At 45.6% G+C, this 25,413-nt stretch overlaps 1 protein-coding gene across 4 annotated transcripts in view; it reads left to right on the top strand.

The window, feature by feature from the left end:
• gb (solute carrier family 7 member genderblind) overlaps positions 1-25,413 on the top strand; it is a 73,184-nt gene that overhangs the window by 9,062 nt on the left and 38,709 nt on the right. The window contains exons 2-3 of one of the 4 annotated variants that reach the window (XM_071685884.1): positions 3,886-4,319; positions 24,474-24,655. In XM_071685884.1, coding sequence (XP_071541985.1) covers positions 4,207-4,319; positions 24,474-24,655 — 295 coding nt within the window. In that variant the 5' untranslated portion in view covers positions 3,886-4,206. Of the gene's footprint in view, positions 1-2,148; positions 2,278-3,885; positions 4,320-19,551; positions 19,575-24,473; positions 24,656-25,413 lie in introns of those variants that run through there. The other 3 variants (XM_071685887.1, XM_071685886.1, XM_071685885.1) reach the window with 3 other exon arrangements.

The following is a 25,413-nucleotide window of genomic DNA, read 5'->3' as shown; positions in this document are numbered from 1 at the left end:
AAGGTACTCAGTTATTATTTTTATGGGGTCAATATGCAAAGTACGAAGTCTCATCTTGGTCAAACAAAAGTATTTACCGTCGACAAACAGAGCGACAGAGGCTGAGGGACTTTGCATGTGAACAGAGAGAGATACAACACGAATTTGTTCATATCTTTAATATAGAAAATGAAAATCAAATCCAAGATAACAAAACAGTCTTAAAATTTTCTCTCCTGATAGATGGTTACTACAGAGCAGCAACGTCGATCCTAAATAGTTTAAGGAAGACATGCGCTTCGTGAATAGCCCTGCGATTCTGACAAAATGTCTTGGTAAGTAAGTCCTCTTTCTTGGCTTGCCTGGCCAGGCGTTAATATGAATAATTATGACTCCTATGACAATCAGACAAATGGAGGAGTTGTAGATAGTAAGTGGTAGAAATAAATGAAAGATACAAGCTTGAGAATAAGTTTTAGGATCATCGGAAGAGCCCAAAGTTACCTTGGTTGGCCGAAAGTGCAGCCTCGCCCCAACCACGGCTGCCCGACATTGATATAGAAGGAAGAAAAGTTATGATTTAATGCTGGCCATCGCCACCACTCCACCACCCACACTACCACCATCACCATGACTCTTCCCATCGCAGCTGTGGATGGTATAGGCTTCGCGCGGGAAAAGGCGAACACACAGAGAACCAAGTTGATGGTACGGATGAGAAGTAAAGGAGTGATGAGAACACCTGACACGGAGAACAGACAGACAAAGAGAACATAAAAAAAGGCAGAAGCTTTTTTTCAACGACTTTGGTAACACAGATTTCCATAACAAGTGCAATGGAAGAAATCTTATCTGAGCTAATAAGGAGAGTCCCTGGTGCGTTATCGTAGCAATGGCACAACAACCAGATATTTTCCCGTTTTCAATTATTCGCAAATCAAATATATTGGCGATATCTACGGTGGCTTAATACAAGAGGCTTGCTTATCTCTTAGGGATAAGCCTCTGCTTAAGATGTAGGTAGACCTGTTGTTGGCGGTGACCAGTGGCTGTCACTGGTGATACATGTCTTTTGGCCAGTGCAGCTGTCGGTGGTGCTGCTCACAGCTATTACTGGTTGTTACCGGAGGTGTCAGTGCTGATAAGAGTAATGGTGATGGTAACCATAATGATGGATAGTGGTGCCCAAGGGATATTCTTGTCTCTCACCTTGTTCTAGTTCTTTAATTTCGTCTCTGATCAAGTCTGAGGACCAGAACTAAACAGTTCGTTCCGAATGATGTTTAACCAGGTCGTTGTGAAAAGTGAGTGTTATCGTATTAAGAATTTTATGAATGTTATCTGTACTAGTCTTAAGGGCAAGTGTGGTGATTGTGTAAACCAGGTACGGTGGTGTGAGGCAGGTGTGGTGGCGTAAACCAGGTGTGGTGATGGCGTAAACCAGGTGTGGTGATGGTGTAAACCAGGTTTGGTGGTGTGAGGCAGGTGTATTGACGGTATGAGACAGGAGTGATAATGACGTCATGAGCCAGGTTTGATGAGGGTGGCTGGCGAAGTTGATGGTCAGGGCTGTCAGTCGTGTTTGGAGGATGGAGTATCCGCCGTCAGGCGGTAGTGGCCAAGACAGACAGTGGGGTAGACAGTGGCGGAGGGCAAGGCTGAGAGTAGGGAAGGCCAGGACGCTGCCAGTGGTGCGTAGGCCAGGGCTGACGGTGGTGGTGAGGAGGCCAGGGCTGACGGTGGAGGTGAGGAGGCCAGGGCTGACGGTGGTGGTGAGGAGGCCAGGGCTGACGGTGGAGTTGAGGAGGCCAGGGCTGACGGTGGAGGTGAGGAGGCCAGGGCTGACGGTGGAGGTGAGGAGGCCAGGGCTGACGGTGGTGGTGAGGAGGCCAGGGCTGACGGTGGTGGTGGGGAGGAGGCCAGGGCTGACGGTGGTGGTGAGGAAGCCAGGGCTGACGGTGGTGGTGGGGAGGCCAGGGCTGACCGGTCAAGCCCACGGGCCGATATTGATGATGACCAAGTGTGGGTGGCTGTGAGCAGAACTAACACGTGATCAAATGTATTTGAGGTGCGTCTAATCGTCATGTTGCCAAGAACGCCATCTTCTTCCTCCTCCACACACACACACGGTCATTTTCTTCAGCATGAGCACTTGTGGAACACCTACTCTCTAACAGCTGCAATACACTTGTATGGCACGCAAGTCTCGGGCAGAACGTGAGAGTATTTACTTACGAAATTTACGACGGCAGGGCTAGCATGCAGCGCAGGGCAAAGCAGTCACGAAGAACGAATCTCGTAAGTTACGCACTGTCATGTACCGAATGCAAGGTGGAGAAATCGTATGCTTGTAGGTTGAATGCCAACAGCCCACGTGTGTGAGGTGAGGGAGAAGGCATGAGAGAGCTCTATCTGGGCTTAAGGAGTGACACTCGTCAGCCTCCGCTTGAAGCGTTAGGTCACCCGCTCAGCCGTCTCTGAAAGAACCTCTCCATACCCACCCAGCCGGGTTATGTAATAGTACCGGTGCCACACTTCTCTGGAGAGAGAGAGAGAGAGAGAGAGAGAGAGAGAGAGAGAGAGAGAGAGAGAGAGAGAGAGAGAGAGAGAGAGAGAGAGAGAGAGAGTTTAGATGAGTTCCTCATACTTCCACGATGTTCCTCTGCAAGACTTCCTCTACACCAGCATGTGCTACTCATAAAGTCAATCTTTAGGTGTGTTCCGAGGGTCTTAAACTCTGTCTCAGGGGATTGCCTACGACTGCCATAATAGATTGGCTCACGAACAGATTCCATCAGCATCTCATAGTGTTTGGTGGTCTTAATATTGTCACTAACTTGTGGAAATCTTACTTTCAATCGTATACTTAATGTACAGTTTCTTTCCTTGATTTGTTCCTCATCCGTTACCATCCTAATATGTCGTCTCCATTTAAGGCCATTTTTTAAAAGTCGTTTGTGTCAGCTTCGTCCAGGACTTAGAATGAAAATAAATCACTTTTCCTTCCCTATGATTCAGGTCATTTCTACTGGCACCCTCCACAAACGATTCTATCCACATCTTGCACATCACACAAGTTTGTCGGGTATTTGAAGAGACTGAAAGCTTGTGGAGCCAACAAGCTTTGGCAGTATCTATAAGCAAGATATGCACTAATAGATAAGCTACTGATAGAGGCAAAAATAAGGCCCCACGCGTACGTAATTATCGAAAAACACTTGATTAGGCACCTGTGGTTCGTCTGCACCACCTCTGTGCCAGAGGGACAGACGATGAGTACGTCATCTCAGAGTGCTTGTTCCTGTCAACCTGATCTTCTTGAACATAGACACTGGACTCGAGTTTACCCTAGTTTCCTCCTGGGATACAAGCTCAGGCGAAGCATCAGGTAAACTCCAGCGGTTCAGCCCACTCGACCGAGATAAACTGGCTGCTGACTGCTATGATCCCGTCACAACTTAAGGGATTTTACAGGAGTCATCAAGACCGCAAGACATGGCGATAAAGGAGGTAAAAGATGAGATACTCTTTAAGAATGACGTGTAAACACTTGGTATGGCGCTCCGATCCGTTTCGAGGTTGTTCCGGCAGTACGTGGGGTTCGGAGGAACGAAACTCTAGGAGGTATATTTCCCACACTGGGCCCTTGCAGTTTTGTTCCTACAGCCTGGATCCTCCACATCCTCCACCACACATCTTCCTTTCAATATGTACAGCAGGAACGCGAGAAAACGATAACTTTCACAACTCGAGATTCGTCAATTTTTTTTTCTACTTTTGTCCACCATTTATTTATTCATTCTTATGTAGGTATACGTATTTGTTAATCCTTGCAATGAGTTTTATTTTGCTGTTTTCTTGTATTCTTCGTTTTTAAGCAGTTTATTCGTCTTTCTAAATTCACAGTTCAGAGGAAGTGCTGCACAGCCGGGCACTACTTGGTGGTGAGGATTAATCAGGAAGGTTAGATTCCACTCCAGTCCTGGACAGCCGGATCACTTGGAACCCCAAACTACCTTCCAGCATCCGGGGAACACGTCGAGATAAGGATGGAAGCGTCCAAAGAAGAAGTAAAGGGGAGGAGAGAGGAGAACGGGGAAGTGTTTCGAGTTATTAGCTTAGACCTGTGACTTGGCATCGATGAACTGTGGTCGTAAACTGTGTGTGCTGACTGAAGCTGGTCAGCCGCGAAGGTCCTACAAACACTAGTGGGAGGACGAACGTGTGATGCTGTCAACAGTCCGTTGTCCCGAAGGAGCTCCTTACATCACACACACACACGCACATGTACTCCTCTCCCCTGTGTCTTTATTACGTCAAGCCTTAAGTGCTGCAGTACAGTGAGTCTATCTTTAGACTGTAGTCGAGTGTAAGTGTTCTCGGGCGCTGACCCAACTCCTCCCACAGCCAGGACAGTCGGCTACAAGAACTAAATATATGTGGTGCCTTATTGACACTTCACCATGCGTCTGCCAGCCTCTAGCCAGGACAGTCTTTCTCTGCTGCACTCGACCAGAAGGAAAACACAATAGTTTTGTATTCTGGGAACTACAGATTAACATTTCATGATCGCAAGTGCATTAAGTTTGCTTGACCCTACTGATCGGTTGCAGGGTTGCGGAGGTGAAATTTGGTGTGAGGTGCGAGGCGAGGCCTAGACACAGCATGTATAAAGATTATTATGAGGCTCTTGTATATTTCTCATGTATGTGCGGTGTGGTGGGACTTGGTGTTAGCGTTAGGTGGGTCCAACTCCCCACCCTGGTCCAGGCTGAGCTTCCAGTGTGTGTGGCCCCTCTGTGATCCACTGTGGCCCTGGCACACTCTCCCGTCTCGTTTATTCCCACACACATTTTTTCTCTTGGACGCTGTAGTTCATAATAGAGTCATCATCAGAGGCTGGTTAATGTAGGGCAGGACATAAATATCTGACAACTTCAGAATACTGGCTCTGATGTGTGGTTCGCATAATATCTTTGGGATTAGGCTTTTATGAGCAAGATGCTGTCGCTGACAGAATCTACCGCTTGGAACCCAGCAATATAAACATAGGAATCTCGGTTCCTGGGCGAGGCAGCTGCAACCAGAGTAGGATCAACGACTCTAGGACCTCCTTCCTTCCTATTTCTCCTTCCAAAACTGGATAGATCTATAGTTGCACCAGTTGATAAATATTACGTACGTGCCTGGTATCACAGTAACGTCCAAAATGTCATAGAAACACCCTACATCACACAAATAGCTACGTCTGCCTCTTAAGAAATGGGTTGATAAGAATCCAAAGGTTATCTTAGTGTTTACGACGATTATAGAAAGGACTGAATCTTCTTCTTATAGAGGATTGCTCTTACACTCTGGTCGGTTGTAACTCCACATACTTAAACAGGGTCGAGCCTAAAGCAGTCTGACTTATCAACTCCCCTCATCAGATCCCTGAACTTAACCTCCCCCTCAGTTCGCTGGATGCTTAGTGCTCTCTCTCTCTCTCTCTCTCTCTCTCTCTCTCTCTCTCTCTCTCTCTCTCTCTCTCTCTCTCTCTCTCTCTCTCTCCTGCAGACGTTGCTTCATTTTTGGATCCCAAAAGTAGCAGAATGTTTATCTCCACCTTAGAAATACTCGGACTCTTAAAAAACATATATATGATATCTAATGCAAATAAGAATTGCTAGGAAAAGGGAGGGTTTGACAGGAGTTAGCTCGAAAGAATTTGTGCTTCGAGAGTCAAAAAGTATAAACGATATTACGATCTCTCGGTCCCACAGATATCTTGGAACCCGGGAGGAGAAAAAAACAATCGTAAACATGCTATAAACTGGATTAGATCTTAAACCCTTTAGAAATAGAGTCTAAGATGGAGCCAAATCCCTTGTTTACCCTGGCAACAGGAAGGCACCAGAAGCATCGATTTTCTTATTCTCTCTCTCTCTCTCTCTCTCTCTCTCTCTCTCTCTCTCTCTCTCTCTCTCTCTCTCTCTCTCTCTCTCTCTCTCTCTCTCTCTCTCATTTAGACCACATGGGTAATACTGGCATAGATGAGATGTCTACTAAGAAAATGCTCAAGTGGAGGATGAATGTCGTGTGTCGTATAAAGGATAAGGATGTGGCGCATTTCTCAGATTGGGTGTGGATGTCTTGTATGTCTCATATTAGATGTGGATGTCTTAAATGTGGATGACTTATGCCTCGCACATCGGATGAGGATGTCTTATGCATCTGATACTGGATGTGAACTTCATGTAACTCCGATATTAGATGTGGATTTAAGGGTCAGATGAAAAGGAATAAGCCATTATACCCAAAGGTCATCTCGTCGTGCTCACGGGTCGTACCGTCGTGCTCATGGGTCGTGCCGTCGTGCTCATGGGCCGTACCGTCGTGCTAAAGGGTCCTACCGTCGTGCTTAAGGGTCGTACCGTTTGGCCCAAGGGGTCGTACCGTCGTGCTCAAGGATCGTACCGTCGTGCTCAAGGATCGTACCGTCGTGCGCAAGGATCGTACCGTGGTGCTCAAGGATCGTACCGTCATGCTCAAAGGTCCTACCGTCGCGCTCAAGGGTCGTACCGTCTTGCTTAAGGATCGTACCGTCGCGCTCAAGGGTCGTACCGTCGTGCTCAAGGGTCGTATCTTATCACATGATTCGTAGGAACATAGCATGGAGGTCGTCAAGGTTAACGTAGGCCTATTGAAGTTAGTGAGGCTTGTGTTTCTTTTGTTTTCCCCATAACGAATTTCAGAGTCGTGTAACAACGACCAGCGACGCCCATATACGAACCCCAGGACGTACAGCTCAGTGAAATGGTCACACCCGAGTCGACTTACGTCAGGCCGCTGCTCTCTTGGCGAAGGGCAACCGGGGCGGATTGAGAGAGAGAGAGAGAGAGAGAGAGAGAGAGAGAGAGAGAGAGAGAGAGAGAGAGAGAGAGAGAGAGAGAGAGAGAGAGAGAGGATATAACCAGATTAAGCTAATGACACTTGGAGGGCGTCACTCGTCTTTTCCTTCACTACTCTCTGTCTCGCTACCCAATTATATATATATATATATATATATATATATATATATATATATATATATATATATATATATATATATATATATATATATATATATCATTTATTTATTTATTTTGCTTTGTCGCTGTCTCCCGCATTAGCGAGGTAACGCAAAGAAACACGAAAGAATGGCCCATACACATGTATATACATACACGTCCCCACACGCAAATATACGTACCTACACATCTCAACGTATACATATATATTCACACACAGATATATACATATATACACATGTACATAATTCACACTGTCTGCCTTTATTCATTCCCATCGCCACCCCGCCACACATGAAATAACAACCCCCTCCCCCCTCATACAAATGTCACAGTTGTTAACACTCAGTCTCTAGCTGTCATGTAATAATGCACCGAAACCACAGCTCCCTTTCCACATCCAGGCCCCACAGAACTTTCCATGGTTTACCCCAGACGCTTCACATGCCCTGGTTCAATCCACTGACAGCACGTCGACCCCGGTATACCACATCGTTCCAATTCACTCTATTCCTTGCATGCCTTTCACCCCCCTGCATGTTCAGGCCCCGATCACTCAAAATCTTTTTCACTCCATCTTTCCGCCTCCAATTTGGTCTCCCACTTCTCCTCGTTCCCTCCACCTCTGACACATATATCCTCTTGGTCAATATTTCCTCATTCATTCTCTCCATGTGACCAAACCATATGACCAAACCTGGGAATAGGAGAAAGAATACTTCCCACGCATTCCCTGCGTGTCGTAGAAGGCGACTAAAAGAGGAGGGAGCGGGGGGGCTGGAAAACTTCCCCTCCCGTATTTTAATTTTCCAAAAGAAGGAACAGAGAAAGGGGCCAAGTGAGGATATTCTCTCTAAGGCGCAATCCTCTGTTCTCAACGCTACCTCGCTTACGCGGGAAATGGCGAATATGTATGACATATGTTGCGTGGTATTATATCAGTGAAGTCAGTCATAATACCATGCAACGTAAGAGAAAGATGTCACACATCAAGTACACACGAGAGCCCAGCGAAGGAGATGGAAGGACAAGTAGGTGCACTACCATGTGAAGTAAGACACCAGCTTGTGATAAGGACAGAAACTCTCACTTCCCCTTGCTTTCTCTGGCCCTGCGTCACTCGAGCCCTTCCCTCCCTTCCTCAGAGTAGCCGCCGATGCTTCTATATAAATTCCAGACATAGTATAAATCCGTGTGTCCATAGTTCATCTGCTTACCCTGCCCTTGCCTCGTCTATCGGCGCCTCATCTGCTTAACATGAGGAGATATGAGGACACTGAGAACAGGTGAGAGAGAGTGTGAGACAGCAAGACAGACTGGGACAATGGCACAATGATACTGACCCAAAAAAAAAAGTATTTTTCTGATCACAACACATAGTCGTTCTCGAACATTCTGCGACTTCGAATAGAAAATTTTTTTCATTTTCGAGTGATCAAAATTGGTGTTTTTATAGGAAAAAAAGAAATTATGGACTCCTATATCAAAAGTCGAGGATGGTTTCCGACGCGAACGCCGATGCGCGAAGAAGAGGAAGACCACGCAACGCCGAAGCCAGGGTGACCACCACAGTATCTGCCATGGATTATTAAATTTTACACGACACGAAACCCATTAAGGCAGTCCACCAACCAGTTACGAAACCCAAGGACCAGCAGGTCCTTCAGCTTGACGAGACTCACGGATCAACTAGCCCTGCAGTTCGTAACCCACGAATAAACTCCACCAGCTTTAAAAATCCATACATGAAGTCCTTCAAAGAACCGTCGTTTACATCCGGCAGTCAAGCTGTTTTGGAACCAGCCAATGACAGCTAAGCTGACCCATTTACTAGCTTGAATGTTTTCATCACTGACGCCATCCCCGCGTGAATAGACCCCGTCATACATCATCATGAATAACAGGAAGACCCAAATTCCCTCAGGAGGAGGAGGCCAAGGCCCACTCAGTGCGACGATAAAGGGGGTGTGACCCGCAGAAATAGACCGAGTGAGATGGCCTGGCACAAGTTTTTTTTTTTTTCTTCCCCAGGATAGACGGGGACAGACTGACGTATACCCACTAAGAACGATCCAACCATATCTACCATGGATTATGGTATGATTCATAAGGTCATTGTCGTGTTTACGTCAACCCAGCAGTCGTTCACAGGTAGTGTGAACGAAGCTAAGGCAGGAAAACTGTAGAGTGTATCCAACAGCGGAGGATGCTACATATGTCGTATTTTCGTTTGGCTTGTCGTCCTTGGAAGAAAACCACTGGAGTGGGGATACATTGAGGGTGTTGCTAAATCTCTGGTACATTGGATGACGTCTTGTGGCATGAGCAGGTGGCGGAAGTGGCTCTTTACGAGCAGCTGGCATCGTCTTCCCTCCTACCCGACTCTCACAACCCCGTAACAACCCCACAGTAGGCCAGCCGTATGTAATCTTTCCCCCGCCAAACCTTGTAACAACATCTTTCCACAATAACCCTGCACTAACGCCACAACCCTGATGTAACTCCACAACCCTGTTACAACACCGCGATTCAGTAACAGCCCCGTTCACCACAGTCGTACCACACACGATACCTAGAAGTTTGCAAGTCCCGCCACAACATTGGAACTGCCCGACGCGACCCTGCTACGTCAACGCCTCCACAACCCTGCAATAATCCAGTAACAACTTCTCTACAATATATATATATATATATATATATATATATATATATATATATATATATATATATATATATATATATATATATATATATATATATATATATATATTTCTATGAGTCCACGGGGAAAATGAAACAAGTTCCCAAGTACACTTTCTTGTAATGATCACATCATCATGGGAGATACAAGAAAGAAATATAACAGTCAGCTGATATACAACGAAGATACGTAACTCGGAGGCCATGTGATAAACATGTGATTGTCCAAATAACTCATTGTAGGCAATCAGCAGTTCATGGGCCAACATAACCACCTGAGTGACTGACTTTCCACTTTGGAATCACCGACTCGCTTGATTCCTCGTTGAAGCTTCGGATCAAGTTTTTTGATCGTGACCAGAACCACCAGCAAAGTTATTCTCATGATAATCGTAGCCGTTATTTCATAGGCAATGGATATTACTCCTACGTTTTACACGTTAACAATTTGGTGAGAGCACAGCGCGATCAAAACCACTCTCCCTCAGTCACCTTACCAAGTATATTCAACTCACGGCATTCAATAACTGTGCCACTCTTCCAATACCGATAGCTTTCTGTAATTCTCACACACTTACAATTCCTCTCTTCCTAAACCCCACCACCAGCTTTCACACTCTCATTCACCACGAAATCTTGGAACTTCTCAACCGTAACTCCATCAGCACCCGTGCTCGTAACCCCGCGAGCACAGGTGGACGACGGACTGTATATGATGTTAAATTTGTTCAACAAAAACTTAAAATGGAAGCTCCTCACAATCTTCTTGAAGACAGGCCACATGAAATCCTCCATTTAAGAGTCGAAAGTGAAACTTTATGGGAGACCTTCTTTCCAGTCTCTATAAACACTTGTAATTTTACTTGCAGATGCGGTTAATTTTTGCGAAAAGTCTTCACTACAACATGAGAGAACGTGAGTGAATAGCAGTAGGATGATAATAATTGTAGCGGCGTGTTGGATTGCAATTTCAATGCGGGTTATGGGTCTTAACCTTGGAACACTTAGTAGTTGGCAGATTCACCGAATGGCCACCCTACAATCCCCCCGTCATCAGGTTGGCTCGAGGACCCAAGACGCCGAGTGCGTATTAGGCTAGCGGCCAGGCCGTGGCCTCGGAGTCATTCTGTTATAGACCCTGCCCTCGAGGGCTATACTCCTCACCTGGCTTGTTTCGAGCTCCAAGCTGCATTGTGCTCAATACTGACGTGTGATTCAAGAGTAAAACAGAGGGCGTCTGTTTCTCCGAACACTGGGGATGTCAAGGATGGTGAGGCGTCAGAGAGCAACCAGGAAACCCACCTCACCAGCAGCATCCCCCAAGGGTCGGGTCAGTTGACTCGTTGTCAGTTGTTAACGAAACCTGCGTTAAGTGGAGTGGGTCAGAACGGCAGGAGGAGAGGAACGGAAGGGAAGAGTGGAACAGAGGGGCGGAAGGGAAGAGTGGAACAGAGGGGCGGGAGGGGAGAGTGGAACAGAGGGGCGGGAGGGGAAAGTGGAACAGAGGGGCGGGAGGGGAGAGTGGAACAGACGGGCGGGAGGGAAAAGTGGAACAGAGGGGCGGGAGGGAAAAGTGGAACAGAGCGGCGGGAGGGAAAAGTGGAACAGAGGGGCGGGAGGAAAAGTGGAACAGAGGGGCGGGAGGGAAGAGTGGAACAGAGGGGCGGAAGGGAACACCTGAGACTGCTAACGCGTTATGCTCAACGCAGGCATATCTAGAGACACCAGGAACAAGTCGTGCAAGTTATAAGTTATATGTGAGAGATGGAGAGATTGCAGGTTTTTGTGGCTTGATTACGAACTGCAGCATGTGTGGATGAGGCTGAAAAAGAGGAGACAGATATACCGAGGCTAAAGGAGAAAATTGACAGCCACTGAAGTGTTGGCGCAACTGCGCAGCCAGTACGAACCCCCTCACGATAACCTGGCGGGTACTATACCTCTCTGGGGCTTGGTGGCTAACTACCACCAGCTACCAACTTGAGTAGATCATAATCTTGGGTACAGTGAGGTCCAGGGAAAACTCTCAATCTATAGGCGATTTCCCGTGTTATTCTTCAGGTCACACTGACTGGAACCTGATTCAGGTCACACTGTCATGAACCGGGTCAACGTGTCATGATTCAGGTCACACTGTCATGAACCAGGTCAACGTGTCATGATTCAGGTCACACTGTCATGAACCGGGTCAACGTGTCATGATTCAGGTCACACTGTCATAAACCGGGTCAACGTGTCATGATTAAGGTCACACTCTTATGAACCAAGTCAACGTGTCATGATTCAGGTCACACTGCCATAAACCAGGTCAACGTGTCATGATTAAGGTCACACTCTTATGAACCAAGTCAACGTGTCATGATTCAGGTCACACTGTCATAAACCAGGCCAACGTGTCATGATTCAGGTCACACTGTCATAAACCAGGCCAACGTGTCATGATTAAGGTCACACTCTTATGAACCAAGTCAACGTGTCATGATTAAGGTCACACTCTTATGAACCAAGTCAACGTGTCATGATTAAGGTCACACTCTTATGAACCAAGTCAACGTGTCATGATTCAGGTCACACAGTCATAAACCGGGTTAACGTGTCATGATTCAGGTCACACTGTCATGAACCGGGTCAACGTGTCATGATTCAGGTCACACTGTCATAAACCAGGCCAACGTGTCATGATTCAGGTCAGTGTGTTATTGATAGACGCCCATTGGAAATGAATCTGTTGAAATCATGAATCTCCTTCATGGTCACTCATGAATCAAGTCACTGAGTCAAAGGTCAGGCCACTGGGTCATACATCAGGTCTGCTGCACCAATCAGGTCTTGGGGTCAAGTCATGTTAAGTCACTTCCCCATTCATCGTTTTAATGGGTCAGGTGAATGAAAAACAAGGGTCAAGTGTCTTATGGTGTCTCTTAAAATCTTGAGGAGAGACTGTGTCATAAGGTCAGGTCACAGTCCCATGGGGGGTCAGGTATCCGTGCCACGCGTCTGGTCTGTGTTACCGGGCAGCACTTGAAGACCTTGGCGAGGTTTCCAACTCCGGAGAGACTCGGTGATGTGTGCTGAGTGTTCTTAATGGCGAGTCAAGCGGGCATCCAATGACCGCAGACATGGCTGTTGTTTTGAGATTAAGCCTCCCTTCAACTCAGGAGGTGCAGGCCCTATGCTCTTGGGCGGGCGGCTCGCGCCTCCCGCCGGTGGTGAGGGGGACCTAAACACTGGATCTAGGCTTCCCCTAACAGACATGGCGCGTGAGAGATTTTGTAAAGCTGCCTGCCGACGTGTGTGATTATGAGGAGTGTTGCTGCATATAATGTGGCGGCCTCCTCTTTTGGAATACCTTAAGCATCGGTGCTGTTTTAAGAGGTTTGAATCTCAACGTTGTGTATCTACGCTGTTATAACAGGTTTGGATCTCTCTTAACGTTATGTATCTACGCTGTTATCAGAGGTATCAGAGGTTTGGATCTCTCTTAACGTTGCGTGTCTACGTTGTTATCAGAGGTTTGGATCTCTCTTAACGTTGTGTATCTAAGCTGTTATCAGAGGTATCAGAGGTTTGGATCTCTCTTAACGTTGTGTCTACGTTGTTATCAGAGGTCTGGATCTCTCTTAACGTTGTGTATCTACGCTGTTATCAGAGGTATCAGAGGTTTGGATCTCTCTTAACGTTGTGTATCTACGCTGTTATAAGAGGTTTGATCTCTCTTAACTTTGTGTGGAACGTCACCAGATAGTACTGAACGGCGCCTATGATGAGCCAAGTCTACGCACCTTTTAGCCCCGTGCACACGACGGTACAACCCTTCAACACGACGGTATAACTTTGAGTTGGAGGGTGCGACCCTTGAGCACGACGGTACGACCCTAGAGCACGACGGTACGACCCTTGAGCACGACGGTACGACCCTTTAGCACGACGGTACGACCCTTGGGTCATGCCCTCATACCCAAGGGTCGTGCTCTCATGCTTAAGGGTGGTATTATCCTGTTCAAGAGCATACCAAGGATTTCTCTTTTTCTTGTCCAAATCGAGTACTGATATATCCTCTGGGGGCGTTTTGGTTTTGTTGCTCAAGGGAGGTAAATATCGTGGGTGTGTGACGCATGTGATACCTATTAAGAAGTCTAAATAAACGAAGTAACTTGAAAAGAATATGGTGTTTTTCACCAGGACCATTGGCGATGTCATGGAACTCGTTTCCTCGACGCGGTGAACCCCTGAGGATACAGACACAGGTGCCTGCAGCAAACACCGCCTCGGACGGCCACCTTCCCTGACCTAACCCAACCCGGTGGCGATGAATGGTTTCGAGGGAGACCGTATATTGTTGCCCTTCACCCTTGCCGCGGCCCAGAGGCTGGCAGCCTCCCTCTAAACATAGCTTTTTGAGCGGGTCGCCGCGTATGACGACTGGTATAAACCAGGTCAACATTTATATCCCGTGTTGGGTAGGCAGGGGACATGTCTGCTGCTAGTGACGCAATACCCCTGACTGTCATCCCTTCACGAGTGCCTATAATTACACGGACAATACCGCGCCTACCTACATGCGGGACAGTGATTGGCTGAGGCGGACCCACGCCTTGCCATACCTGCAATCCTATTGGTTACAAGAGGTGGAGTGAAGGTCTTGCCACCATCTGTTGGCTCTCACACGAAAACGGCGAATCTTCACGGTTATGCTTCTCCCGTCCTCTTTCCTTGGCGCTTTTCTTACTCTCTGATTCGGCAAGACAATGCGGAAACATGGAAGAGAGGAAACGCGCCCAGTGTTTCTACTGTCGTGGGGAGTGGTACTCGTGTGTATGTGGGAGTCTGGTGACGCCGCACCAGCTACGTAGTGTCTTGTTATGGTCCCCGCCACCGCCGCCATCCCACCCATCCCAGGCCAGTTACGCGCGGTATTACCTGATTCACGTCATACCATTCATGGCCCCTGGTTGCCCTCAATTGCCTCTCGCTTTTTTGCAGGGTTGAGGACAGTCAATAAGGGCTGTATCTCTTCCTATTCATACGACGAGTTTAACCTTTTGAGGAGGAGGAGTAGGAGGAGGACGACGACGACGACTATACCCATTGAAAGTACGATGACTGACCGCGGCTGTAACCTCACCATGGAGTACAACGGCTCGTACACAGGGGTTAAGTCATTGTAATCAAGGTGTTTAGTTGAGACGCTCAAGTAGTTGAGGATCTTTCCACAGAAGCCTGAGTGCTTCGCCAAGCAATGAACACTTCATCGAATTAATAGTGTGTGCTAATATATATTATACTCATGGTACTGAATCCACCTACCTTAGGAAATTGGGTGTTCCAGTCCTCTTGCGGTTTGTGGGGGAGTCATACTTGGGGACCCCAATTCTTCATAACAAGTTCCTAGCAGAGGCACAACAACATGACTTGTACGTACTTGATCGCTCCCTGTGGTAAAGAGAACAGATTTTAAGAATCGTGAGTAGATGGAGCAGCCTTGGCGATCATTTTGTAATTTCTCTTCCCTTCCATTAATTAATTAATACATACATTTAATGTAGATGTTTGTATATGTGGCGTATACTCCCAGCTCCCTACCTCGCTAAATGGCTTGTGTCTCGCCGCCGTAAGATGCCCTTTAAATTCCCCCCCCCCCCCCCCAAGCACGACTACACGACCCCATGGGTATGATGATCAAGCCATCATACTCAAGGGTCGTACCGTCGTGTTTGATGGCCGTTACCGTCGTCGTGTTCAGGGGGTCGTATACCGTCGTGTTTAGAAGAGTCAACACAAGGACAAGTTCCCGAGCGGCTGACGCTTGGCAGGCTGAGCCTCAAGTTGGCAAGTGGAGCAAGGGATCACAAAACAACATTACGTTGAACGTTGCATTACTTCTCCCACGCACTCCCATCTACAGCTGGGCTATGACAAGAGACAATATTAACCCCGTTTTATACACAGCGAAGGACAGCGCTCAGTCTTGGAAGGTGAAGTGTTGTGTAGGCTCTGTATATCTTTTTTATAAACAGGGGAATGAAACACGATAAGTTATCAAGTGCACTTTCGTGTAACGATCATATCTCTTCGTTGTATATCAACTGACTATCATATCTTATCAATGAACGAAAGCGCACTTGGGAACTTGTTTCATTTCCACGTGGATAAAAAAAATTTACGTGATCACGCACTCAATTGTGATCTTTTCCAATATATATATATATATATATATATATATATATATATATATATATATATATATATATATATATAGGTTTGCGGCAGGGGTGTGTGATGTCTCCATGGTTGTTTAATTTGTTTATGGATGGGGTTGTTAGGGAGGTAAATGCAAGAGTCCTGGAAAGAGGGGCAAGTATGAAGTCTGTTGGGGATGAGAGAGCTTGGGAAGTGAGTCAGTTGTTGTTCGCTGATGATACAGCGCTGGTGGCTGATTCATGTGAGAAACTGCAGAAGCTGGTGACTGAGTTTGGAAAAGTGTGTGGAAGAAGAAAGTTAAGAGTAAATGTGAATAAGAGCAAGGTTATTAGGTACAGTAGGGTTGAGGGTCAAGTCAATTGGGAGGTGAGTTTGAATGGAGAAAAACTGGAGGAAGTGAAGTGTTTTAGATATCTGGGAGTGGATCTGGCAGCGGATGGAACCATGGAAGCGGAAGTGGATCATAGGGTGGGGGAGGGGGCGAAAATCCTGGGGGCCTTGAAGAATGTGTGGAAGTCGAGAACATTATCTCGGAAAGCAAAAATGGGTATGTTTGAAGGAATAGTGGTTCCAACAATGTTGTATGGTTGCGAGGCGTGGGCTATGGATAGAGTTGTGCGCAGGAGGATGGATGTGCTGGAAATGAGATGTTTGAGGACAATGTGTGGTGTGAGGTGGTTTGATCGAGTGAGTAACGTAAGGGTAAGAGAGATGTGTGGAAATAAAAAGAGCGTGGTTGAGAGAGCAGAAGAGGGTGTTTTGAAGTGGTTTGGGCACATGGAGAGGATGAGTGAGGAAAGATTGACCAAGAGGATATGTGTCGGAGGTGGAGGGAACAAGGAGAAGAGGGAGACCAAATTGGAGGTGGAAAGATGGAGTGAAAAAGATTTTGTGTGATCGGGGCCTGAACATGCAGGAGGGTGAAAGGAGGGCAAGGAATAGAGTGAATTGGAGCGAAAGGGTATACCGGGGTTGACGTGCTGTCAGTGGATTGAAGCAAGGCATGTGAAGCGTCTGGGGTAAACCATGGAAAGCTGTGTAGGTATGTATATTTGCGTGTGTGGACGTATGTATATACATGTGTATGGGGGGGGGGGCCATTTCTTTCGTCTGTTTCCTTGCGCTACCTCGCAAACGCGGGAGACAGCGACAAAGTATAATAAAATAAATAAATAATATATTATTTATACTCAGGCGCTGTCTCCCGCGTTAGCGAGGTAGCGCAAGGAAACAGACAAAAGAATGGCCCAACCCACCCACCCACCCACACACACATATATCTATATCTATCTATCTATCTATCTATCTATATATATATATATATATATATATATATATATATATATATATATATATATATATATATATATATATATATATAAACTCGTTTATGAAGGTTTTGTCTACAAGTGAGCAATCAGCAACCAACAGTCCTTACACGCCATATTCTATCTCATGCGTTAAAAAATATTTTAGGAAAGAAAGAAAATGTGACAAATCAATAGAAATATAGGGTGTACATGGCGAACGTCGCAATGGCGCATGACCACATCAAAACGTTCAATATCAGCATCTTTTCATGCAGCCAGGGTAGTCATGACATCCAACCACAAAAATAAACTAATTATAATCGTTAGTATCGAGGATACAATAACCACACAGCCCCAGAGCATCAAGCTCAACCTCGAAACCTGACATGAATAGCTTGTAAAGGTAAACAATTGTGTAATACCAACACGCAAGGCCAGATACCAGTAAGAGCAGCATTAAATGTTACCGGAGCAAATACCACTCTTGGCGAACACTCACACGCACTCACCCGGTCTCCACTGGCTAAACAACTGCTGAAGGTTTCCTGCCAGAGTAAAATACCCCAGTAGTTACAACGATATATATATATATATATATATATATATATATATATATATATATATATATATATATATATATATATATATACAGGATGAATGAATGCGTAGATGGAAAGCCGCAGTGTAAATGGTTAGCGTTCCTGATCATGACGCATTTGCGGTACTACTTGGGGTAGAGACCACACACTATTGAATCTTGGTCGCAGCATTCGGTCCATAGTCCACCCAGCTGTTCATCTCTCCCTAAGAGCTGGTCGATAAACTGGGTATCTGCCTTTAGCTATGGTATTTATATATCGTTAATGAGGTTACCCCCTTGGATTATGTTAGCAGGACCTTGATAAAGGTTTTCTGAAATCCAAGGCTGCATCAATTTCAGTAGCAGGGAAATTAAGACTCCTTTGAAGTAAAAAAGTTTCTAAAGACTATATTCCCAGTGATACAGCCTCACCAAAGTGACTTTTCACTGACGGTGTAACCTCGAACATACGGAGTCTGGTAACACACACACTCACACACACACACACACACACACACACACACATATATATATATATATATATATGTTTGAAGGAATAGTGGTTCCAACAATGTTGTATGGTTGCGAGGCGTGGGCTATGGATAGAGTTGTGCGCAGGAGGATGGATGTGCTGGAAATGAGTTGTCTGAGGACAATGTGTGGTGTGAGGTGGTTTGATCGAGTAAGTAACGTAAGGGTAAGAGAGATGTGTGGAAATAAAAAGAGCGTGGTTGAGAGAGCAGAAGAGGGTGTTTTGAAATGGTTTGGGCACATGGAGAGAATGAGTGAGGAAAGGTTGACCAAGAGGATATATGTGTCGGAGGTGGAGGGAACGAGGAGAAGAGGGAGACCAAATTGGAGGTGGAAAGATGGAGTGAAAAAGATTTTGTGTGATCGGGGCCTGAACATGCAGGAGGGTGAAAGGAGGGCAAGGAACAGAGTGAATTGGAGCGATGTGGTATACAGGGGTTGACGTGCTGTCAGTGGATTGAATCAGGGCATGTGAAGCGTCTGGGGTAAACCATGGAAAGCTGTGTAGGTATGTATATTGCGTGTGGGGACGTGTGTATGTACATGTGTATGGGGTGGGGGGGGGTTGGGCCATTTCTTTCGTCTGTTTCCTTGCGCTACCTCGCAAACGCGGGAGACAGCGACAAAGTATAAAAAAAAAGAAAAAAAAAAAAAAAAAAAAATATATATATATATATATATATATATATATATATATATATATATATATATATATATATATATATACACCAAACACAGGTAGACAGTTTATCAAACAGCCCCGATGGGATGATGAACAGCTGGGTTGACAGTGGGCCAACCAACTGCCACGCCCATGATACGAATCCGGGCGTGCCCGTGTGTGAATCCATGTTAAACATCTCTAACCACTACAATAAACAATTCCAAGATATAAGTAAAAATAGTCCGCATAAGGGAAAAGACTAAACTGAGCTTTAACTTATTCTGGTAAGAGTGAAGAATCGGCATAAAAAGATACGAGATAATATAAAATGATTTCTACGTTCACCAAGTTCTTCATATCACTGGAGGAGGTAGGAGATGCTATCGGGCGTTCACGTTGCTGAAAATTGGACCAGGACCGTAGGATAAAGCTACACGCTGCCCCGCTGTACTGGAAGCAGAGAATGGCCGCTCTGGCGGAGGCGGCAGGGAGCGTCTGCGGTGACGCCGCGCGGTCCGGGGGCACGGAGAGCCGCCAGTTCCGAGCTCACCACTGTACGGGTAAGACGCAACTCTGATTGGGCAGAGGATCAGCATTAGTTCTCGTACCTTAACATGTGATGCTGCATACGACGAGTCTTAAGAGTGTTAACGAAAGGCTTAATAAGTGCATTATGATCGGGTATGCAGTTCGTCTATAAATGAATTTGTCGTGCATCACATCAGTATGTTTTTTTTCTGAGTGACCGACATTGGCGGTCAGGACATAAGCTAATCGAGGCCATCTCGGGTGTATGATCAAAATTAAATAGAAAAAGTATAATAGGATCAAGGCTCCGCAGATGTTTGTAGACCTGACTCTTAAAGGATGATATATGGAGAGGGGAAAGACAAAAGGTGTACACATGACTCTTAAAGGATGAGAGGTTATATGGAGAGGAAGGGGCAAAAGAAGGAAGAGAATTCCACAGCTTAACAGTTCGAAGGAAGGAGGTTTCATAACAGCTCATCCTCGAGTGGTTGGTCTCCATACCGAAAACTGGGAAGCAACAGCCAAATGCGTGCCACGGGTTACACAAATATAGTCGCGTATCATTTACGATTTCTCTGAAGGTTTGACAGTTTGCCAGGTGCAGTGATTAACCCTCTAATTCATCACGGTGAAACGACCTATGGTTATGATGGCCTGTCCTTTGAAGCTGCCTCTTTTTTAAGGTCAGGTCAAAGGTCGCACAGCGCATGCTCGAGGGGTCAAAAAGAAACATCTACTAGCGTGAAGAATTCCTGTATAGTGCGCAGACATTGAGAAATCATAACCTCTAGATTTTGTGGATTTCACAAGTGTAATCAGGTTGTGATAGTTTGAGGATACAGTGAACCATCCAATGTTGTATCCCGGGTTACCGAGTGGCCGCGATATCTTGTGCAGGTTCTTCGTAATAGGCAAAGAAATTCGGGAGTCCCACATAGGGAGGCTGCCATTGTTGGGACATTATTGCCAATATACCACTACATACAAGCCTTATGGACACTTATGGCGTGTGTGCAAGTGGTGGGTGCTGGTGTATGTCATACCACTGTGGTGTTGTGAGGGCTGTTGCATGTTCTGGATGTTGTGGCGTCTGCAGTGTATCTTATGCCAGTGGTGTCTTAGTGATCGCTGGTATATGTTATACCCGAGGCGACGTCTGGCGTATGTTTTACCAGTGGTGTCATGGTGGTTTCAACTGTATCTCTTACACCAATGACACTGTGGTGACTGCTGTTGTGTTATCCCATTGGTTTGATTGTGGGTGTATCTGCTTTACCAGTGGTGGTACCAAGTGTATGTTGTACCAGTGCAGTTGTGGCTGCTGCTGGTGCATCTGTCGTCCCACGGTGTTATGGTAGCTACTCATTGTTATACCAGTGCTGTTGTGGTAGCTGGGGGTGTATTTGTCGTCCCTGGGGTGTGGTGACCTCTGGTATTGTATCAGTGGTGTGGTAGCTGCTGGTGTTAACCGCAGCAGTAATGTGGTGGCTGCTGATGCTCTACCACAGTGGTAATGTGGTGGCCGTTAGTGTTATACCACAGTGGCAATGTGGTGGCTGCTGGTGTTACATTACTGGTAGAGGGTGGCTGCTGGTGCTACACCAGAGTGGTCCTGATTATCCTATATCCTTCTTGGACAACCACGTCACAGAACATTCTTGTATAGTGTCCAGTGTACCTATGAACGCCCGTCTTACTCTCATCTGTTCCATCATTATGCCCCCTGCCTTTCCCTTCGCTAAGCCAGCAGCGTTTGGATACATAATCTTTAACACTGACCTTTGCGAACTCCTCCTGTGTTACTGACATCTGATATTTTTTTGTTTTGTTTTATTGCCGAGTTTATTGTTCTATGTTTTCCCTCCAGTATTTCTCTAATTCCTCCCTTGTGTTTTATAGACACACGCGCGAGTAGTTTGGGTAGGGGAGTGTGGTTACGATGCATTACGCATGGCAGCTAGAGAATGGATGCGAGCTAGTGAGAGATCGCTTCACAGATCCCTCACTTCAAATCTTACTTTTAGTGGACATGCGCACTCGCACGTAATACCAAAAGATAGAATCGCTGGGAGTGGTGTAAGACAGGAATGCGTATATACTCGCAAATTAATGTTAAGTACCCCTTGCTTAACTCTTACAAAATCTTTATCGGGCGAGGAAGTGCAACACCCGCGTTCCTAGCCACCACGGTTTCAGCCTAGGCTTTACACGGTAACGTGTCTTTCCAGAAATAATCTCATGGAGAGAGGACAGAAATTATACAAACGAGTAAAGCAACATAAGTCTGTGGAAGCAGCCAGACTCAAGCGTCTGGCGCCAAGCAGGCGAAGTATGGTCGTGGTGTGTGAACAACGTCTGCTCAATAGCAAACATTGCCACAGAGTTTGTGCTGTTGTTTAATTAGACCTGACCCTTGCGTGTATATGAGAGGCATGTAATGTGTCGATAGGCTTCACAGCCGAATTTCAGAACCATGCGAGGAAATTTAAAGAAGTGTTAAGAGAGGGAGTGGAAAGTCATGCTAAGAGACGTAACATCCTGAAATAAAAAAAAAAAAAATACTAAAAAAGAAACAACCATGAAATTCACACCGAAATCTAAGAAAATAAAGGGTAGGGGACAACATTTGAATCAAAGATTATTTCACATTAATCAAACGCTTGTCTAGCCTTTATCTCTTAATATGGCCAATTATACGGCATAAAATATTGCTGCAGTCCCTCCACGTACCACAACGCAGGCTTCATAAATACCCAGTGCTCCGTCTACAAAGACGAGCACAACCGATTACAACCACAGTATCATCACACCAGCAGAGCGCGACGGTGCAACCCTTGACGATAATGGCCTAGCCTAACATTAGTGTGGACCGTCGTGCTTGACTGGTAAAACTTTCCTTTTCAACTGCATTAAGGCCATATCCCCTCTCTTGACACCTGGGTTTGTGTGGTCTGTGAATCCATGTAACTCTTCCTCTTGTTTCTCCTTTGCCAACATGTGTTGAAAGCTCGAGTCGTATGTGTTGAAAATCTTATTCCATCCCTTCTCTATCTACTAATTCTATTGCTTAGGTGTTGCGGAACTCATCCGCAACAACGATGCATAAATGTAGGGATAAATTACTGGAGAACAACAGCGAGTGTGGAAAAGGCACTAGTGCACAGAGACCCCAGTGCTCAGAGTACCAGCAGCATGGAGCTTGAGCTAAGCCAATCAGGTCCCCAAGATCTGTGCAGCACAACAGTGTCCAAACCGCAGGGAGAAGGTCACATTGCTGACGACTGTTCAAATGAAGTCATCTATAACCTTTGGGGTCGTCAAGAGGACAACTGACAAACTAGAAAAATGCTTACGCAGAACCAGTCGCTTACAAACATTTTCAAAGTTCGAAGATCCAAGGAGACCTTCTGAACATCTGTTGTAGGTATTGCACCATAGGAACTTTGGTAGTGTACCTACCAACTCCTTTTCCTAATCCTGGAAGGGGAGTTATCCTCTACTCGAGGCTGTAACAGTATTCATGTTTATTATAGTTTATCATAAACCGTTTTCTATGAGCAACTATTTTGTTGATACCAAAGAGAATGTACGCGACCTTTAAGGATATACTGAGTACGGTGACAATGATCTCTCCTCCGAAATATCAAGCCTCTGTAAGGTGCATAAACTACTATATGAAAACAGGGACAACAACAGTACCTCATTTTAACTTGCTACAACTAGGTTAGACACCATGAAATCTTGCTCAAGGATGTCTTCCGCTGCAAGTTTAGACAGACTCGCACGGCAGTTAGGTCGCCGTCTTGCTGTATTAAAATCTTCCAAATAATGCAGCTAGAAAACTGTCTGCCTCGCTCACGATGTAAAGAAAAAAAAGGAATATTATTCAACTTAAAAAATGCATCTTCATAAACGTATACCGTTCTATTAAACAAAGTGGGAACCTAATACGGAATCATCTCCCGCTTCGTCCAAACTGTCGTAATTGGCAAAGTAAGCGAAGTCACGATAAAGTAGAGAATCTCTGGATTTGATAACCACGTACAATGATATACTTTCATTCAGGTGCTCTACCATACCTCCAAAAGTTCGACCTGTGGAGAGAGCCAAGTGCACAGGAAGCATGACGGTCAGTTTTCATCTGCTCCTGTTCTCGAGAGCCCTATCACTTCACCAACAATCTTGCATCCAACACTTACTTCCATGTGGAATATAGTAATACAACAGCTGAACATTAATAGCATCAAGTGCTCTAACCATGTGAAGGTTTCAGCTCATTGCTGGTTTGGGTTAAAGCCTCCTGATAGTTGATTTCAGTAGTACCTTGTTTGTGGAAGGAGTATATCTACATTACGTACGTTGGTGATCTGAGTTATGCTTTAAAATAAGCATGAGGAAGATATTTCATTGATTGATACGTACAATTAATGTATCCCTTAGTTTCCAAAGTACCTGGTATTATGACGTAGCAGCCTGGCGTGGTAGACACCAGTAGCAGGTGGACATATGCTCTTGTGTCTTTGTTGTCTCAACCATCGAACCTCACTGACTCTACAGGAGGACCTCGTATTCCACCAATGTTGTCCTGTGTATGGAAGGAGAAAAGCCACTAAAAGTCCTTTGTTTAGATCTCCACTTTCGGTATCTAGCTTTCTAGTGCACGGTATTAAAAGGATTTATATTTGTATTAACCTATGTCCCTGAAGCTGTAATTCGATTGAAGAGGGCAGTAAAATTTTTGAGGATAAGTAAACTTAATCCTTTTAGAGGTAAGATAAGATAAACTAATAGGCAATTGGATGATAAAAGTCTAACCTTGATTATCTTAGTGATATCATTTCAAACTCCCCTTTCTTTTCTTGATAAGATCTAACGTTAATAACTATATGTCGTACTCGAGAAACTTAAGTCTTTTCTGTCTTATTCAGATTCATCATGCCTGGGAAACGTATGTCAACGAGTGAGACGACAGAGCCACTGACAGCTGAGTTAGAACCCATGACCCCGACGGAAACTCAGCATGGGGACATAAACGGCAAGACACAGCTTAAAAAGGAGCTAGGGTTGCTGGAGGGCGTAGCTATCATCCTTGGAATCATCATTGGCTCCGGTAAGTAACTGATTTCCTCTCTTCGAGACCTTCCCTGGTCACAGCGTTGCTAGAATTATTTTTGTCTCCTTTTCTTGTTTGTTTATGTGTTGATGGTTAACCACTAGTATTTTGTCGACAGTTCCGTGCTTTCTGGTTGGTCACGTTACACTTTAACACCTTGAATACTACCTTATGACCCAAGGGTATGAAAGCATGGAAGGTCAAGGGCTAGACCATCATAACCATAGTCGTAACGTCGCGTTCAAGGGTGACCATTTCATTACCATTCTACCCTCTCAGTCAACCCTTGTTTCAAGGACCATCGCACTGAACTTTGAGATCAGCCTCACCTTAGTCCAACACTCATTATGGGTTGTGAAAGACCTGTTGTGACCAACTGTCGCTACCCAAAGTGTCACCTTACTGGCGACGCCTTGACTGGGTGGCAGGTGACCTCACTTGATCTAATAATCCATGGCGAAATGTTTTTGGTGGCCCAAAGTACGGCTGAACATGCAGCGTTAATCCCCGACACCCATACTCGATATTCGGCGGTGGCAAATCAAAAGATGTCGCCGTTATTATAGATGACCTGACCCTTTCCACCTACATGGAGAGAGGTCAGAAGCTTACGACATTCATTCCGATGTCTCCAGTTCCCTTTGGGAATAACCACCTCTCTTAGAACAAACCTCGCCGCCTCTTAAATACCTGGGTATCACCGCAGGAAGGCCAGGTGAGATAACAAGCCCAACCCCCTAGGCCCATTGCTTAGG

Source organism: Panulirus ornatus, chromosome 41, assembly GCF_036320965.1.
Source record: "Panulirus ornatus isolate Po-2019 chromosome 41, ASM3632096v1, whole genome shotgun sequence".
Lineage (NCBI taxonomy): Eukaryota > Metazoa > Arthropoda > Malacostraca > Decapoda > Palinuridae > Panulirus > Panulirus ornatus.
Note: the sequence above shows the minus strand (reverse complement) of the source record. Positions and strands in the feature narration are given on the sequence as shown.